Below are 17,535 nucleotides of genomic sequence, written 5' to 3'. Positions count from 1 at the left end.
TCTGGCTGTACAGACTGGATGAGGTAAGTGACATGTAAGTGTTCACCAGAGACACCCACCGCTCAAACACTGAATGTGTGTCATTCCTATCATTTGGCTCCTGGAGCTCCTGGACCCTAGTTTTGTAAAGCAGCAATGTATTTTAAGAAAAGCTGAACCTCACAACTAAAAGCAATACCCTAATAGATACTCTGCTGCTACAAAATGAAAATTAGAAAATCATGGATGTTTTCTAGGCTATGCATACTAAGGACATGAGTAAGAACCAACAGAATATGTACTTCTAAGAACTGGCTCATCTGTCCTGGTACATTATCAGAGGTATGAAAATCAGGGAACACCACTAAGGACACAGACAGCCTCCAAATGCAACTCAGTAAAGAGAAGCAGGATACAAATGTGGAAAGGGAAAAATATATGGGCAGTTTAAAACAATGGATAACACTTCCAAGACTGTTCTGAGGTCTTGGGCTAAGTCAGAGAAAGTAGTATCCTAAGTGCTATTATCCTATTCCAGAAAAGGTTAAGCTCTAGAGAAGGCTTGATAGGAAATTCCCACTTGGCAATAGCTAAAAACAATGATACATAGTTGGGACTAAGCTAGAGCTAAGGAAAGAACTCTGATGCTCAAGCTGAGAGAATAAAGGGGTTAAGATCTCTAGGAATGACTTACTTTCACTTCTAAACACCACAATGCTCTAAATGAGCATTATAATTAATAGGGCTATAACCAATACAAGAAAGCGCCTGGCCTAGGTACATATTCCTAAGTTCTAACCATAAAAGAAAACTCATTTTCTATGTTGCAAACTCTATGGGGCTTTATTCTGATCATCTGTCATCAAACCACTGCTAAGATAAGTCTTTTTTGTTTGTTTTTGTTTTACTGTTGTTCATTACAATTTCAATATGTACACAAAGATCAGCAACAACAAGCAACAAAATAAAAAAGCAACTGGCAGTTCTAAAATGTTCTTAATGCTTCTTAGACCCAGTCTTTTCTTTTACCATCCCCCAAACCATAGAGTACCAAAGGAGATGTCATACAAACATTTCAATGTGTTATCTGCAGTTTAACAGCCTTAATAACTGTAGCCATAAAATTTTAAAAGCTATAGTATTTTGGTGGCAATTACAGTTATTGATATTTCTGAAATTCATTTGAGATTTTACTGTAACTTCAGCAAAAAACTGGCTTTGATATGGCTTTGGAAATAACTGTTCTACAGTCTTGAGATTATTAAGAAAAACGTGTTGCCATGAATTTAAACTAAACTCGTATTTAAAATTCAATCAAAATAAACCACTTCTGCTCAAGATACTAATACATTTAAAATAAATATTGAATGAGAAGAAAATATTGTTCCATTTACAATCAATATATTGAGATTAACACTTTTATTAATTCTACGGTTAGTTAAGAGAATGACAGTGCTCAAGGTTCAAGAGTATCCAGCCATATCCCTCAAACAGCTCTACAGATATTAAATGTGCAAAATAAAGTTAAAGTTGCAATGAGAAGTAACAAATGTAAGTCACTCCTCAACTATGCTACACGTGGTCTACCACAGTGTGAGTGTAACAGCTCTCAAGAACCGGATTCATGTCACAGGTCCTCAACCTCTTTGTGAAAAGAACTATGCCACATCTGCTTTTAAAAGACTAGGTAATGTATGTGATAGTCTGGGTGTGGGTAATCAGTTCTAAACAGAAGGAAAAAAATTATCAGGATAGTCTGCATTCAAAGCTACAAGGAACATGATAAATGAGGTCTCCCTACATAGAAAACAAGAAAAAACTACTGAGGACTGGAAAAAGGCCAGCCCAGGAGCAAATACTTAAAAATGAATCCACTAAACAGATTCCCTTTCCCTTGGACCTTCTTAGTGCTGAGTAAGCTCACATAGGAGGCCGGGGAGGGGGCAGGGTCGTGCTTGGTGGGCACACCAGGTACCCACAGCATCCAGACCATTTTTCAGGGCTCACAAAAAATATGTGGCAACTGACTTCCTGAAGGAACATGATCACCTTCCCTTTCATCTTATTTGCATCATCTACTGAGTCACGGAAAGAAAAGCCAAAGTCAGTGTCCAGCATCAAAAATGAAAAGTGAAAAGGAAGGGTAGGCGATTGCACGTGAAATGCCTTTCTGGCAGCATGATGGGAGTTTGTAATTCTGCAGGGGACTACTTTCTCAAGACAAGGAAGGAGGGATTTAAGAAAACAAGTTTATTCTTTCATACACTAAAGCTTAAATTTCAGCTCCTTTTTGGAAGAAAGTCCTGGACAATTACTTTCCTGCATCAAAAGAAAAAAACCAACCACGCAACATGCACGACACAGGCAGTGTTTTCCTTTTCCTGACCCTGCCTTCGGGGTCCTCTTTGAGCGTGAAGGCATACGGCTCATGCTTCAGTCCTCTGCATGCCTCCTGCCTGGGCCCTTCCCCTAAGCTCTTCTTCTGAGACTTGCCCCAAATCTGAACGAAGATACAAAAGTTAGAGGCATTGGGGATTAGCTCCATTGGGGATTCAAGGGCTCTGCTGGTTTGAGGAGGCTAAGGCTGCAGAAGTCCAACCTTTGGATAAATGAGGGTCTAATACATTAAGCCAAATCTAGAATTCTTATTCAATAAACCTGCAGCCTAAGAGAAAGCAAAGAGCACAATCTGTTTACAACCTGCAGACTGACCTTAACCGCTGCTTATAATAATCTTCATCTCCATCATCTCGGCATCTCACTACTTTCCGACTTCTTCCTCCACAGGCAGCTTCTGCTTCTTCCCCAGAACTTGGAAGGAAGTCATCCTCGATCTCCTGCCCCGTGACTTTTTTGGGCCGTTTCCGGTGCTTGAGCACGGGCTTCAGTTCATAGTCCGTGCCCTCTGCCGTCAGCTCGGCCCCCTCTGCCTCCTCCAGCTCCTCCTCCGTGGGCAAGTACTCGGACTCTTCGCCCTCAGAGTTGCCCTCCACCTTCGGCCTCACGTCAGACTCCAAAGGTTTCTTTCCTTTTGGCAAGCCCACTTTCCCCTGGAAATGAAGAGCCCTTTTCTGGAGCTTCTTCATGTGCTTTTTCAAGCGCTTATCTGTTTTCGAGAGAACTTTGCTTTGCTCATTTGGTTTGTTTTCATGGAGTGCTGTGCTCAGTTCCGAAGTGACCGAGGCTGGGGTTTTTCTAGGTGCTCTTTTATTACAAGCTTGCTTCTTCCTTTCAAAAGATAATTTTGCTTGATCTGCCAAATACTTTTCAAAACCTGATGCTTCATTGAGCATTAGTTTTCTAGGCTTTTTCTCCTGTTTCTGAGGGATCTGGGTTCCAAAAGGTGTCATCTGGCCCGTGCGGATGAGCTCTTCCCAAGCTGTCTCCTGGACAGGCATAAGCATGCTGCCGAGACAGGATGGCCCCGGTTCTGAAAGAGGGATGACAGGGCATTGGGCACTAGCGTAAACCTTTCCAAGAGCACAACACAAATAGTCACGTCTCCAACAAACAGCAACTATGATTAACTCACATTTTAAAAACATACCATGGATGGGGGCACCCGGGTGGCTCAGTCTTTTGGGCCTGCAACTCTGGGTTTCAGCTCAGGTCATGGTCTCAGGGCTGTGAGATTGAGCCCCTCAGCGGGCTCTGCGCTCAGTGCAGTCTGCTTAAGATTCTTTCCCCCCTCCTTCTCCCTCCCCTTCTACTCCGCACCCCACTCACATGTGTGCTCTCTCTCTAAAAAAAATAAAAATTTTTAAAAAATTAAAACATACCATGGATGTACAAAAGCATATTGTATATAAAGAAGAGAACAAAATTTATTATAGCATTCGTCACGCCAAATTCAATATACTCTGAGTCAAAAAGCTGAATCCTCAATAACTTTTTTCTTTTTTTTTTTTTTTTAAGATTTTATTTATTTATTTAAGAGAGAGATCACTAGTAGGCAGAAAGGCAGGCAGAGAGAGAGGAGGAAGCAGGCTCCCCACTGGGCAGAGAGCCCAATGCAGGGCTCGATCCCAGGACCCTGAGATCATGACCTGAGCCAAAGGCAGAGGCTTAACCCACTGAACCAATAAAAAGTTATTGGTAAAGTTGGTAAAGTTATTGGTTCAGTGGGTTAAGTTGCCCCTCTCAATAACTTTTTCTAAAATAATGCATTATAAATATACTCTCTATGCAGCCAGAGACAGACCTACCTATATGTAACGTTCAGACAAATGTGTCTGTTTCCTTATCGAAGAACAGCCCCCAAGGAAGCACTCTCCCAAGTTTCCATGCCACTTCGAATACCAGGACCCGCACAGACTTAAAATGCAAGAAACAGCAAAACTGCAAATGTATAAAGAATCAACAGGCACCTGAACAGGTAAAAATTAAATGTTTGCTCCACACAATGTGGCTATTTAAATTTAAATTGAAAACTCAGATCCTCAGACACACTTGCCATATTTCAAGTGCTCGATGAGCCGGGTGGGGCTAAGGACGACCACAATGGACAGCACAGACAGCACTGCCATCACTGCCAGCAGGTCTACGGGACAGCACTGTTAGATGTGCGCCTGACAGAACGGAGGGTGTAAATGGGAAGTTCAGTCTTAATAACATAAAGTCACCCGGAAATCTCTGAACTTCATCTCTGGCAGCACTACTTCACCCAGAGCCGAAATGCCAACGTAAGTAGGGCTGAGCATGAGGAATCCACATTCCACAATCTACGTTTCTCGCGGTGCAGTAACACCGCAGCCGGTTCTTCACTAAACTTGCAGTGAAGAAAAATACACGTCAGGAAGTGCACAAATGCCAAGTGTACAGCTCAGTGACTTTTCACAAAAAAACACACTGCACACCCATCTCCAGATCAAGAAACAGAACCTGCTAGCACCACCAGATGCACCTGTGATGGCACGTCCCAGTCTCTACTCCACCCCCAGAATAATGACCGACCACACTATTAACACTACAAACAAGCTGTCCCTGGCTTTGAGCTTTATGTAAATGGAAATGTTTGTATACTCGCGTCACCTTATTTGGCTCAACATTACACTTAAGATCCATCCCCATTCTTGAATATAGCTGCAGTTGCTGGTTTTCACTGCTATTAGTATTCTATCACATAGCTACACTGTAATTTTTCCATTCCACTGTTAATGGACATTTGGGTAGTTTCCAGGTTTTAGTTACTATGAATTACATTGCTATGAATATTCCAATACACATCCATCAGTAATGCGTGTATACGTAATTCTTTGGGTATGTTAAGCTTTAGCAGACACTGCCAAACAGTTTTTCAAAATGGTCCTATTAATTTTAAGTTCCACCAACAATGTTTGAGAGTTTCGATGGGTCTACATTCTTGGCATTGTAGCTATTCTAGTGCGTATGCAACGGTACCAGTTTGTGGTTGTCATTTGTATTTCCCTACGAACTAATGGACTAGGGCACCTCTTCATAGATTCACTGACCTTCTGAATAGCCTCTTTTGAAGAAAATGTTCAGGTCTTTAGCCCTTTCCCAAGAGTTCTTTAATACACTCCGGATTCCTGTCCTTCAATTAATACACGTGTTGCAAGAATCTTCTCCCACTCTTCGGCTTGCCTTTTCACTCTCTCAGTGCTCTCTTTTCAACAGGAGCTGTGAGATAGCTCACTCACAACTTTTCCTTTACCATGAGCATTTTTATGTCTCATTAAGTCTTTGCCCCAAGATCACAGAAATACTTTCCTATGCTATATTCTAAAAGCCTTGTTTTACCACTCACACTTATATTTAAAATCTATTTTTCATTTACTTCTGTACATGGTGTAATGGCCCAAGGTTCATTTTACCTTGGTGTGAATGAACCCAGCACCACTTACTGAAAAGATGATACCTCTTCACAGCACTGCACTGCTGCATCTGTCATAAACCAAGTAACCACATGGGGGTGGGTCTGTTTGCCGGTCCCTATATTCTGTCCCACTGGTCTATTTGTCTTTCCTTGTGCCCATACCTGTCTTAATCACTGCAGCTTGATAACAGGTCTCGATATTTTGTTCCTCTTCAAGATTAACTTTTCTTGGCCCAACACATTTTTACATCAATTTCAGAATCAGCTTGTTGATGCCCCACCCTCACCCTCTACTTTCCACCCCAGACTTTCTCCCTCAGAAAAGAAAAACAAACAAAACCACCCACTGAAATGGTCAGAGGGCCAAAAGGAAAACCAGGAGAGATTGGGATCCTGGAAGGCGCAGAAGTATCTGCTGTTACAGCCAGGCCAAGTGGCGCAAGGGTGAAAAGGAGCTTCTGGAATTGGGGAAGCAACCACTAATCCTGGACAAAGTTTTACCAAGGAAGCAAGAGGAGGTAAAATGCAGTAGCAGGTTTTAGGCAGCCAGACAGGAACAAGAAACACGGCCTCTCAGCAGCAGAAAGCCTTGGTCGCAGGCCCAACAAATTCTGAGAGACTGAAATGTAAAAGTTCATCTCACTGATATTTTTTCTATTGCCTCAATTAATTCTTCATAATAATTCTCCCATGTTACAGAATAAACTTCAAGAACTAGTAGAAAATATCTGCTTGAAAAGCTTAAATGCTAAGAAGCCTTAATCTATATTTCAAATATTAAATGACTGAGCAGCTACCAACAATTTCTAAACACACACCTACACATACACACGCACAGACCACAAAGATATTTCATTTCGGAGCTTATGCATTTTCTCAAAACGTTCTCCAGAAGACACCCATTCTGGGCAGTAATAAAAACAAAATCGGAGCCATAGTATAACCTAAAGGAAGATAGCTTTTCTTAAAAGAAGTGATGACGCTTGGAAAGCTTGCCAAATACAACCCAAAAACATATGTAAAAGCAAGTCTATGAATGCTGACTAATGATGCTGAGCTTAAAAACGTAACTCAATCAAGAAGTCAGTTGTCTCTACAAAATTAACTACACAAGAATGCTAAGCTCCCTAATTTATTAAACTAATACCAAATGTACACCAGCAGCCTCTAGTAGATGGAGCTGAGCATTTACTTTCATTCTCCAAATACCCCCTTATAACTTAAGAGATTTGGTTCTGCAGGTGTAGAGAATAAAATCTTCCTCATCTGTTTTAACAGTAAGGCAAAGAAAGGGATTTTTCCTGAAACCCGGGCCAGGACTGAGGAGATACCCTCACCGCTACAGGCATCAGGCACCAATTCAAGAACAAGGAGACATTGTTCCCAGTAGCCTCACCTATATCCTCCTCCTCCAGACTGGCATGGTCTACTTCAACTTGTACCTCCGCTCCTCCAAGGATGGCCTGGAGACGTTTTTGTTTTGCTGTGATCTTCTTTAGCTGTTGTTCCTTGAGTGGTAAATATTGAATATAGAAAACAGCAATGAAGTGATTTATTGTTAAATACAAAAGATAAATTTAAAAACTTTAATCAAGGCAAATAAAACAGAAATTCCATATATTACTATTATTATAAAGAACCTTATTTGAGCAACTGCCAAAGGACGTAGGACGTAGGCCTGAAAGCACTCCCATCGGGCAGGCATCCCTGTCCCCACCCACTGGGGGCACATTCCCATTTGTGGGCGGCCCAGCTTTCTATGTGCCTGAGCACTGAAGTTCATGTGCACTGACACTGCTCTAGGAGGTGGAACTGCTCTACTTAGGTTTCCCCACTGCACACTGGGTAAATGACTAAACTTCTGTTTCTGACCTTAGCAATGGACAGGCTATGAGGTCAATAGGCTGTAGGCAGATGAAACAAACACAAATGTTCAAATGCCTAAAAAAGCACCTTTGATCATCTACCGTATTTACAACTGTCCTTTACAGTCTTTTACAGTATTCTATCCAATTACTAGACTTTAAAAGGAATATACATTTGAATATACTCTTTTACCCTACCCACCCCAGGCCCCTTTGTCTTGTCTCCCTCTCTATCACCAGAGCTCAGCTATGCAGCATTCCTAGGGCCTCTTCAATTAACTAGGCCTATGGTACCTGGTTGTTCTTCCCAAGGTCAAGAATGTTTAAACACCAAATATGAGAGTGGGATGAGGAGAAATGCTGAGTATAAATGCCACGTTATACTAAACTACAATTCCTTTTCCTTCAGTTTTCCCTCATTTAATCTCATTTAAACAGCCTTTCTAAAAAGAAACAAACAGAGCCTTTCTCTCTGAATAGTCTATCTCTAACCATCAAAGAGCTATTTTAGAAAGATAGGAATCTACAGTTGACTTAGAAGTAAAACGGCCCAAAGTCTTGTCCTCACTGCTCCTTGAAACCTCAGCCCACCAGAAGCCCAAGGTCAGAGGTCTCTGCACATCCATTCACATGCTCCCACAAGAGGCCAGATGTCCTCTCTCTGCTTTGGGGAGACCTCAGCTGCCTGAGGCCACTGCTAACTCTGATTTTTGGGCTGCTATTCTGGAGGTAGGTGATAGAAGATGGGATGGTGAAGATAACAGACTGGTGAGTGGAAAGCAAAAGGAAGCACTGAGTCTGTAGACATCATTAGTGAAGTTTAAATAAAAGATGCAAGGACTTCACTCACGACAGTGGGTCAACTGCCAGCACAAGGATATCTGCTCATCATTTTGGATGGCCGAAATCAAATGATCAAAACCAGTCATTCCTCTCTACTCTGATCTATTTTCACAAAGCATAAATTCCAAAAAATGTTACAAACCTCAAAAAAACAGTGTCATAAGTAACAGATATTCCTTACCTTGAGGTTGTACAACCCTAAGTGCAGACCCGTGTGTCTGGGTGGTGACCATAATACCTAAGAGCAGTGACCATGAATGAGTGTGTGAGGGGTGATGGCTGTGGCCACAGGAAACACGATAATCAGGACAACCAGGAGCCAAGCAAAAAAAAACCCCCAAAAAACAAAAAGAAAATTCACACAACACAAGGAGATGGATGTGAGGCCCATGTGCCAAACAGGTGCCTAAGCTAGGTAAAAGAAAATGGCACAGCAAGGAAGACTATCATCATCAACATCAACAAGGCAGCATGCAAAGCCAGCAAGAGAAACTTCTCTCAAGTATGTGTGATGTATGTGTGTATTTTATTTTTTTTTTTAAGATTTTTATTTATTTGACAGACAGAGATCACAAGTAGGCAGAGAGGCAGGCAGAGAGAGAGGAAGGGAAGCAGGCTTCCCGCTGAGCGGAGAGCCCGATGTGGGGCTCGATCCCAGGACCCTGGGATCATGACCTGAGCTGAAGGCAGAGGCTTTAACCCACTAAGCCACTCAGGTGCCCCTGTATGTGTGTATTTTAAAAGATATTCTTTAACATATTAAACTGAAACAGCTGAAATATTAAACATGAAAAAGGAACTCAATATTTTCTATCATAGCTATTTCCTTCACATCTCCTTTTCAGAACACTTCCCAAATTTAAATGAATAGCAATGATGACTTTTTCAAAAATGTAATACTTAATGTTATTTGGAATCACCTTATTATACTTCTGTCGTTTTACAGAATCTAGTTTCCTGTTGATGTCTCTGTTGGTGGCAGCTTGAGGGCTAAGTTGTTCAATAATTTTATTGATTTGCCTTAGGGATGTTGTACATGACCTGAAAAATAAAATAAAATGTCTATTTTCCACTCTGGTAACATTTTTTATAGTGTAAGTGAAGACAGAAATGCTACAAAGATGTCCTTTTACTTCTTATTAACTGACAGATAAAAGAAACTAAACCAGAATGCATGTTCTTGTTGCCACATACTTAAAAGGTTATTAGAAGTTTAAGGTAATTGCTAGTGTTTTCTTTGATCTGGCTGATTAAAATCAGGCACATTCCCATTTGTAAGCTGTTTCATTCATTCTACAAGCATTTTAAGTGTCTATCCAATTCAAGAGACTGTGCTAAAACAATGTTCAATAGTTGTCCTTTTAAATAAAAATAAAATGCATATACGTTGTTTGATTCTTTAAGATTTTAGTTTTTTAGAGCAGTTTTAGGTTCACAACAAAATTGAAAGGAAGGTATAGAGACTCCCATATATCCCTTCCCCAAACATACACAAGCTTCTTCATTATCAACTACCCATATATGGGTTTTTAAAGCCCATTTTGGAAGTCACCCCAAGTCTGCAAAAGTACTAAAAATGCTGACACTTTTTTATAAAGTCAGATACCTGTGACAATATTTTTTTCATACTACTCGAATACTTATTTGTTATAGCATAATATATTATAGTGTGAAGGGGGAAAAAACCAATCTCTAATATGACGCTTCTAAAACAGACACAGTAGAATGGTAACTCCCAGTTTTCAAAACACAAATTTAATCTTGACATTTGTATACTTTGCTATTTGTATCCTTTGTGGATATCAGGACTAAAGATGTTATCAATGCAAGTTACTGGCAGTCTAACCACATGTCACCATGGATCTCGTGTTCACCCGTGTGGTAATTCTGCAGCACTCAGATGTCACCGAAGCAAGCAGGAGGCACATTTCCAAAGTCAAATGTAAAGGTGTGTTCCTTATCAGGAATCGAGCTCCTGACACCGGGAATACCGTAAGTACTCCAGAGTACCTGCCACTCAGGAGGCCAAGAGAACACACGAGGAAGCCACTAGCAGAAAATATGTCCTTGAAGTTCCAACAGCCATCTGCACCACAGTCTCCCCGACCAAGGGTAGCCAATAGCTCCTCATTCTTCCCTCCTCTCCCCTTCCCCAGCCATCCCCATCTGAGACTGCACCATTCCTCCCCCCACTCGTTTTCTCTTTCATGCTTGCCTGACACAGCCTGGACCACTGGCCAAGACAGGGCAGACCGGCAATAGTGAAGAAGCTCAACCGTCACCTGCCCCACCCTTCCAGCCCAAGTCCAGAGCTGCTTCTCCTCTAACACACAAATGAAGTTTCCATGGGACTTCATCTTTTCTACTGAGTCAAAAGTAGGACAGAAGAAAGGAAAAGCAAGGAGTTGTTTCACATTATTTCTCGAAATGCAAATCTGAAAAATTATCAAAAGACGGACACTGGGTTTAGACACAGGAAACTGAAAAGAAACTAAAGGGCAAGAGAAAAATGTGAGGGGGAAGGGCGTGATGTGCTCCTGGTGTCTCAAGTTGCACACATCACACCTTTAGGTTACCTTCTCCTGAAAACCAGTCTGGGCACATGGTTGTGAGTTCTGGGCTACTCAGAGCAGTGTTTCTCTCTAGGATGTTATGCATAAACAGGTTGTTGTGAGCTAGCCTGAGACCCTGACTACCACATTCAATGTTGCTCCTGAGGGAAAGGACTAAAGCTCACACACACATGGTCAAGGACTGCCCTAACTGACTCCATCCTCCAAATAAGAGGTTCTATAAATCTCCCATATTTCTGGAATACCATGGCTATTACCTGCATTTCTCCATCACATGTAAACACAAAATCTGCAATCAGAGAAGACGGTCCACACTCACGTGAGGTCATCCAGGACTGATCGGTACTCCTTCTCTGCATCGGCAAGCTGGGCCGCACGGCTGGCCTCGTGAATGGCACTGTCCACTTGCCGAAGCACTCCCTGTTCCAGCACGTCCTGGTCATACACATCCACACCCAACCCCTGCAGTTCAAGGGCCTGCGCACTCGGCTCCACCGTCTGTATGTGATGTCTGTTGATGTGCAGCAGGGACGGCCCCCTCCTCGAAACTTCCGATGAACACCCCTCGGCAGAACTGGATGGTCCATTAGCAGAGGAACAAGAGGGGAGGCTTTCCTCCACCTCCACGTTGCCATCATTCTCTTGCTTGATTGTTATTTCTTGTTTATCACTGACATACTGACTTTGCAAACAGTCTTGCTCCTGAGTTGGACTTGAGTTGGGGATTCTCGTATTTTGCATCCTCCACAAGAATACCTAAAGGGAAAAAAAATGTAATAAACCTTTTTGGTTATAAAGAATTGATATTTATATAGTTTCTTAACATTTTTATAATTAAAGAACATTGACTTTTCAAAAGATCAAGTAATAATCCTCCAATTAGATAAATTCGAGTTTGCAAGTATTACTTCTCTTAAAAAGGGCAAAAGCTATACAGCTTCTTGAGTTCTGATAATAAGAAATATTAACCAAAAAAAAAGACAAGAAGGAAAATACACAGCATCAACAATAAAAGACATTTGGAGAGCCATGTAAGAAAACTGGCAACCAAAATCTTGACTGGCACCCTAAGAGTCTTTTCCAAATCAAGTGACGTTATTTGACTGCTACTTTCCAAGTTAGCATCTTCACTGCATTGTGGCATGAAAGTTTCAAAATACAGTGGCATGATGAACTGTGATACACAAATTTAGTGAAGTAAGCAACAAGCTTCTCTACGAATCTGACCACTAGAAACTTAGGCTACTTAATACGCAGAAACTCTGAACGAGATATAGTATCACCACTAAAATCTGGCATCTGAGAAAATTCTCAAAAATAACCCTATTCCAACGTGCAACACAATTTCTTGCCAATCAGGTTGGCAAAAACAGGTTAGGCCTGATTATGTCCAGCAGACAGGGAAGATCCACCCTCACACAATGCTGGAGGCAATATGAATTACTAAAGCTTTTTTGGAAGGCAATTTAACAATATCTATCAAGATTTAAAATGCACATGACCAGGTATGTATTCCAAAGAAATACTCACATACACGCAAGGCTGTTCACTGTAGCATGTCAACAGTTTAATATAAGCATATAAGCATTAAGTATTTTCAGTGACAATGATTCAAAAGGCTTGTAAACTGAAAAGAAATCACGGAGTATGAACACATTTATGTTGGATAAAAAAACTTCTATCTGCATCTGTGTGTATGGAATGCATTCAAAGTGATCTGGAGAGACACACTAAACCTCCAACCATTAGGGAGGAGGAAGCAGGATAGGGGAGAATAAAGGAAGACTTCACATTTCACTCCACATACTCAGGATCTCCTTCAGTAAAATGTATTCACTACGTTGCCTGTGTAACTCTAATAAATACATTAAAAAGCAACGCAATAACCAAGAGACAGCCTTGCTTTTTATTTAACTGAATAAACTAAGGTTTCTTTCACCACGGAAATTTTGTTTATATAAATATACCAGAAGTTCTCCCAATAAGCCCCAATGATTTCTCATTAAATAAAACCAACCTGGCAGCCAAGCACTAGGATACAAAGACACCAGGAACTTAGCACCATCCCTTCCAGAGTAGCTCATTCTCTAGGGGAGGAGAAACATGTCAATAACAACAAAGCAGGGCAGGTCTGTAGAAGAGGCACCAACAAGAGGCCACCTGGAACTAAAGAAACTTATACAAGCTAAGATGTGAACCCCTGATCCAGGGTCTGATCCACTGAAGACACCCCATATATCCTGAAGGGAAGTACTGTTCAGAGAGAAGTCTAAAATAACAAGTCTAATGTGGACAATTGAGTCACTGGTGAATTCAGCCATAAAAATAAGAATCTCAAAAAGGAAGCAGATGGGAAACAGAAGGAGGGGATGGAGAAGAATAAAAATCTGGAAAAAATGTCCTATACAAGGGAAAAGCTGATGGGGAACAAACACTGGTGACATGTGTGGAGGGCCCCCCAAAACCAGATTGCCAACAATCCCCAAGGCTGTACAATTTCCTCCTTCGGTAATTAACAGTCCAGGGAAATGTCACTGTTCAGAGTTTTCAGAGCAGCAGCAGCAGAAGGACCAAAGCGCATGGGTACAGATGCTGAAGAGAAGAGTAGTTCAAGTAACTGAACTTGGGGTCCTAGGGGGATAGATTAAAAAAAAAAGAAGAAGAAGAAGCCAGAAGGTACTGGGATAGGAAGGGAGGGAAGAAGAAAGGGAGACATCAAGAAGCCACTTGGAGAGTGACTATGGACCAAAGGGCCAAGTTTCCTGAGAATGAAAGCTGAAAATCAGGAAGTTCTCAGCAGAAACTAAACAGTTTCAGAAGTGAAATAAATCATCCATTTAACAAATACTTGATAGTCAATTATACCAGACAGTGTACTAGGTTCTGTCACCATTAGAGCTTAGTCTCTTGGGAAAAACATACATTTTAAGAATTATATACACATACACATATTTATACATTTAAACATGTTCATACATAAATTATACCCACAAATGTAATTATGGTAACCGCTATAAAAGTACAGGATTCTTTAGGACAAAGTAATAGAGGAACCTAATTGACAGTGCAGAGTTGGGGATAAGGAGGGAGACCTCTCTGATAATGTGATACCTGAGCCAGTGTCTGAAGGATGAAAAGGATTAAACAGGCCAAAACTGGAACGAACATTTTGCAAAGAAACGTGTAATTTCTAAGGCTGGTAAGAGCTGGTGCACTTGGAAAATGAAAGGAGGATGGAACACAGTGAGAATTTTTTACTTTACACTATGTGCATAACTGAGTTAAAGTTGCTGATAAGGACTCCATTCATTGTATAAATCTTACAGATTATCCTCTAACACTCTGCAAGGAGTAATCATCTGGGAAAAGAGTATCTTCACTGTTCTCTCCTTTGAGCACTGGGACTTCTGTGGGAGGAACTGGATTCTGGTTTGCATTCGGTTGTAAACATGCCTAGCTGGGGAGGGAGTGGGGCATAAGTGAAGATAAGATGGAGGGGTAGCCAAGATCAAAAAGGACCTGGTAAAACATGAACTTGGATTTCATTCCAATGGCAGTGGAATGATTTTGAAGACTTTTAAACAGGATGATGATGTCATGACCTATTTGAATTTCCTAACAGACCACCTGGGCTACTGTATGGATAACGGACTGGAAGAAACAGTACAAGGATATGACGGGAGACACACGGGTGAAAAACGACTGCAGCTTGGAACAGGCTGAAGATGGATGCTACACAGCATTCGTATATGAACTGCTCAATCCCTTACACAATCCCACTTGACAGTATCAATGCCCAAAGCGCCTGACTTGTATTTACCCCGATGCTTTCTTTCAAGTAACAACTCCAGTTTTTTCATCGAAATCGAACAGGGCCGCGCTGATCCCGCGCTCCGGGGCAGACGCAAAGCCCAGAAGCTCAAGTTTCGGGGCCGGCCCGCTAGCCTACCGCCGGCCCGAGGCTGGGACCCACCGTCGCCCCAGGTGAGAGCGCTACTTCGTCACTTCCGGCCGCAGGTGCGCGGGCAAGGAAGGCGCGCGCCCGACTCAAGGGCCAGTTCCTGGCCAGCCCCGCGGATGGGCTCCCTCAAGGCAGTCAGATGCCCAAGGCGAGGCCATGGGCTCCTGAGAGTCCAAGCTCGAGGTTCAGCCCGGCCGCCCCAACACTCACCCCAGGGCCCCGCGGCCACCAGTACGGAAACGCAGATGCCACCGACGCCCGCAGCCGTGGAAGCCCGACCCGGGTAGCCGCGGCGCATGCGTCTTTTGTCCGTCGTAAGCACCGCCTCCAAGCGTGACCTAACCACGGCGCAAGGGCCGGAAGGCCCTCGAAGAGCGTGCGCGGCCACGTGATTGGACGGATGCGTGTAGCCCCGCCTTTCTCTCTGCGTTTTGTGTGTGAAGGTTGTATGGGCTGGTGATCTGCTGTGTGGCTTGGGTCCCGCGCTTCAGTCCTGGTGAAAAAGTACCTCTTTAGTAGGACAATCATAAGAATTAAAGGACATGTTTTCAGGAAGAAAGAGAGAGAGGGAGAGAGAGGTACTGTGTGCCGTGAACCCCAAAGAAAATAAGCTTGGGGAGGGGAGCCGGCTGGGATGTCACATTTCAGTAGCCTCTCGCGGCGGACGTTGTTGCTCCCTCTTGGTCATCTGGCACGGCTGTTAGCACGCAAAGAAGAGGGAGAGGCCTTGTTTATGCCTGTTGCCCTTCCAACTCCTACACACACATCTGGGAGGGGAGGATGTGTGTGTATAGTGGACCCACATGAATGTCTTGATTGCACTGGTGAGTCATTTAATACCTGTCCTCACATCAAAGCGGTAAGAAGGATTTTGAGCCAAATGAGAATTTTTGCTTGGAGCTTTTGAAGAAACAAACTATCCATCCACACCTAGGTTCAGAACGGAGGGAGGAAACTGAGCTACTCCTGGGGAAGCAGTAGCCCATGATAGGTGTCAGCCTCACCAAAAAGGCAGCTTCTCAGGGCTTCCAGCTCTCTAAGAGGGTGGATTTTCCAGGGCCGGCGCCGGAAAGTCCTCTGCGAGTAGCAGTGACTGAGGGAAGGACCTTTGTGTTGGGGGGGGGGCACTTCTGTTTAGTTTGGTTTGGTTTGGTTTTTTAGGAAAGGATCTTTGGTCCTGGGTAGGGAAGTGCCTTCCTCATTTTGAAGCCTGAAGTCAGACAGTAGGAAAAGGGGCTTGGAAGCTACTTGGTAATAGTAATACCACCATATCTCTCTTGTTAGCAGCACCAATCTACATTTGCCTCAAGTCATCTCACATAAAAATGTTTGGTTTTATTTTTTAAAGGAATAAAGGATTCTGGTGATCTCCTGAGTACAATAATTGTGAACAGAAAGGCATTAGTAAGATATTAGTTTCAATGCTTGAATATGAAAGCTGTTTCTCCCAGATATTCAGTGCTTTCCAACCATTTTGAAAATGAGGTCCTGGGGCCCGTGGGTGGCTCAGTGGGTTAAGCCTCTGCCTTCCGCTCAGGTCATGATCTCAGAGTCCTGGGATCCGGCCTGGCATTGGCATCATCAGACTCTCTGCTCAGTAGGGAGCCTGCTTCCTCCCTTCTCTCTCTACCTGCCTCTCTGCCTACTTGTGATCTCTCTCTCTCTGTCAAATAAATAAATAAAATCTTAAAAAAAAAAAAAAAGAAAGAAAATGAGGTCCCCTTTTCAATGTGCACTATTTTGGTGAGTGCCTGTGTGTCAATTAGAATTTGGACAGGAGGCAGGTGGTACACTCTTAAGTAGTTGAGGAGAATTAACAACTTTTTTCTTTTTTTTTTTAAAGATTTTATTTATTTATTTGACAGAGGTCACAAGTAGGCAGAGAGGCAGACAGAGAGAGAGGAAGGGAAGCAGTCTCCCTGCCGAGCAGAGAGCCCCATGTGGGACTCGATCCCAGCACCCTGGGATCATGACCTGAGCCGAAGGCAGAGGCTTTAACCCACTGAGCCACCCAGGCGCCCCAAGAATTAACAACTTTTATAAAGGTGTGGGCAGGATTAGGAAAACAACCCAGATAGCACAGTACCCCCGGGCCTAGCAAGACTTTAGGAGCTGTTCCCATATATTATGAGCTGGATTGCATCCCTCCAAATTCAGTTGAAATCCTAATCCCAGTACCTCAAATGGGACTGTATTTGGATATAGGATCTCTAAAGACACTAAAAATCTTTTATTAAGTTAAAATGAGGCTATTGGGGCAGGCTCTAATCCAGTATAACTGGTATCCTTATAAGAAGAGGAGATTAGGGCATGGACATGCACAGAGGAAAGACCATGTGAAGACACACGGAAACAACAGCCATCTACAATTCAAGAAGAAAGGCCTCAGAAGAGACCAGCCCTGTCAACCCTGGGTCTCAGACTTAGAGTCTCCAGACTGTGAGAAAATGCATTTCTGTTTTTTAAGCCATCCTGTCT

At 42.7% G+C, this 17,535-nt stretch overlaps 1 protein-coding gene across 1 annotated transcript in view; it reads right to left on the bottom strand.

Annotated features, from left to right (window-relative positions):
- The window catches only part of ERCC6 (ERCC excision repair 6, chromatin remodeling factor), a 77,266-nt gene extending 61,904 nt beyond the window's left edge, over window positions 1-15,362 (bottom strand). Inside the window, exons 1-5 of the mRNA XM_080822439.1 lie at window positions 15,268-15,362; window positions 11,416-11,852; window positions 9,444-9,564; window positions 7,212-7,323; window positions 2,692-3,409 (exon numbers count right to left, since the gene is read on the bottom strand). Of these exons, the coding sequence (XP_080678565.1) occupies window positions 2,692-3,409; window positions 7,212-7,323; window positions 9,444-9,564; window positions 11,416-11,837 (1,373 nt within the window). The 5' untranslated portion in view covers window positions 11,838-11,852; window positions 15,268-15,362. The remainder of the gene's footprint in view (window positions 1-2,691; window positions 3,410-7,211; window positions 7,324-9,443; window positions 9,565-11,415; window positions 11,853-15,267) is intronic.
- Between the last annotated feature and the right edge of the window lie 2,173 nt (window positions 15,363-17,535).

This window comes from Martes martes, assembly GCF_963455335.1.
Source record: "Martes martes genome assembly, chromosome: 14".
Classification (NCBI taxonomy): domain Eukaryota; kingdom Metazoa; phylum Chordata; class Mammalia; order Carnivora; family Mustelidae; genus Martes; species Martes martes.
This window is presented reverse-complemented; position numbering and strand designations above follow the sequence as displayed.